At 44.7% G+C, this 1,511-nt stretch overlaps 1 protein-coding gene across 1 annotated transcript in view; it reads right to left on the reverse strand.

Moving 5' to 3' along the window:
• Positions 1 to 1,511, reverse strand: part of CBG10193 — a gene marked incomplete at both ends in the record, with an annotated part of 7,345 nt that extends 5,834 nt beyond the window's left edge. The window contains one exon of the mRNA XM_045240706.1: positions 572 to 1,511. Coding sequence (XP_045094246.1) covers positions 572 to 1,511 — 940 coding nt within the window. The remainder of the gene's footprint in view (positions 1 to 571) is intronic.

The raw sequence follows: 1,511 nt of genomic DNA on the forward strand, positions 1-1,511 counted from the left end.
CTATACCAGGGTCATGTTGGGGCATTTTTAGGCGATTTTGAAAGGGTGGCCTAGGAACCAAATTTGCAAAAGTTAGGCCACCACCTTCAAGATGACCTATTAAAACACACCAGGGTCATGTCAGGCCATTTTTAGAGCATTTTGAAGCGGTGGCCTAGAAAACCAAATTTGCAAAAGTTAGGCCACCACTTCAAGATGACCTAGAAAACACACCAGGGTCATGTCAGGCCATTTTTAGAGAATTTTGAAGCGGTGGCCTAGAAAACCAAATTTGCAAAAGTTAGGCCACCACTTCAAGATGACCTAGAAAACACACCAGGGTCATGTCAGGCCATTTTTAGAGCATTTTGAAGCGGTGGCCTAGAAAACCAAATTTGCAAAAGTTAGGCCACCACTTCAAGATGACCTAGAAAACACACCAGGGTCATGTTGAAACAGTTTTAGGCAACTTTGGAGTGACGGCCTAGGAAACCCTGCAAATTTGCAGTTAGGCCACCACTTCAAAATGACTCAGAAAACACACCAGGGTTAGACCAATTTTTTTCGAAAATACACACTGGTAAAAACTAACCTTCGTAAGCAGCATTGAGCTGAATTTCCATTTCAGCTTCTTCAGCCTTCCTTTTTTGGTTCTTCTTAGAGTTTCCTCTCTCCTCGGATGCTGTTTTTGGGACACCATTTGTCACGGCAATCTCCGCCAGATGTTCCGAAGACGACTTAATGACAGATGGATCTTGTGGGGACTGAATCTCCGAATCAACAATTGCTTCAAGCGCATCCATAGCTTCAGGAGCAGCATCAGCTTCAGAAGTACCAATTGCATCCGAAGAAACAATAGCTTGAGAAACAGCATTTGCTTCAGCATCATCAATAGGTCTAGAAGCAGCATCAGCTTCAGAATCATCAATTAATCCAGAAGCAGCAATTGCATTGGTACCTTCAAGAGGCGACAGCGAGGAGTTGCTGACTTCTGAGGCACTCATTGCTGGTGATTGCTCGGCTGAGGGAGCAGAGACCGGTAGAACCTGATTATTGACATTTCCATGAACTTGTTGGTTTTGAAGTTGTAGTTGAAGAAAAAATGGAATCAGACTCGGATCGTGTTGAAGAATTTGTTGAATCGGGTCGTATTGTAGAACAGCGGCTTGAGATGTGGCTACTGGTGCTCCTTGACCCAAAATAGCTGCCACGTTTGGAGCGGATGGAGCCATTAATATTCCTCTTCTGACAAGTTCGAGATTTTGCGGTTGCTGCGTTTGCTGTTGGAGCATTCGATGATGGAGTACTTGTTGTTGGTGCACTTGCTGTTGGAGCTGAGCATATTGGTGCATATGCCACGTGACAAGTTGATTTGCTTCGAACGTCGGAGCCAATTGAATGTTTGGATGCATGAATGGGTTCCCGTTGATCATGAATTGAGGGATAAGAGGAATTGGTCTGTGGACCACTTGATTCGGATTGTTGGCGACACTTGCTTGGACTGGCCAGTTTGGTAGATCTTGATCGGCCAT

This window comes from Caenorhabditis briggsae (genome assembly GCF_000004555.2).
Source record: "Caenorhabditis briggsae complete genome, chrX, whole genome shotgun sequence".
Taxonomy (NCBI): domain Eukaryota; kingdom Metazoa; phylum Nematoda; class Chromadorea; order Rhabditida; family Rhabditidae; genus Caenorhabditis; species Caenorhabditis briggsae.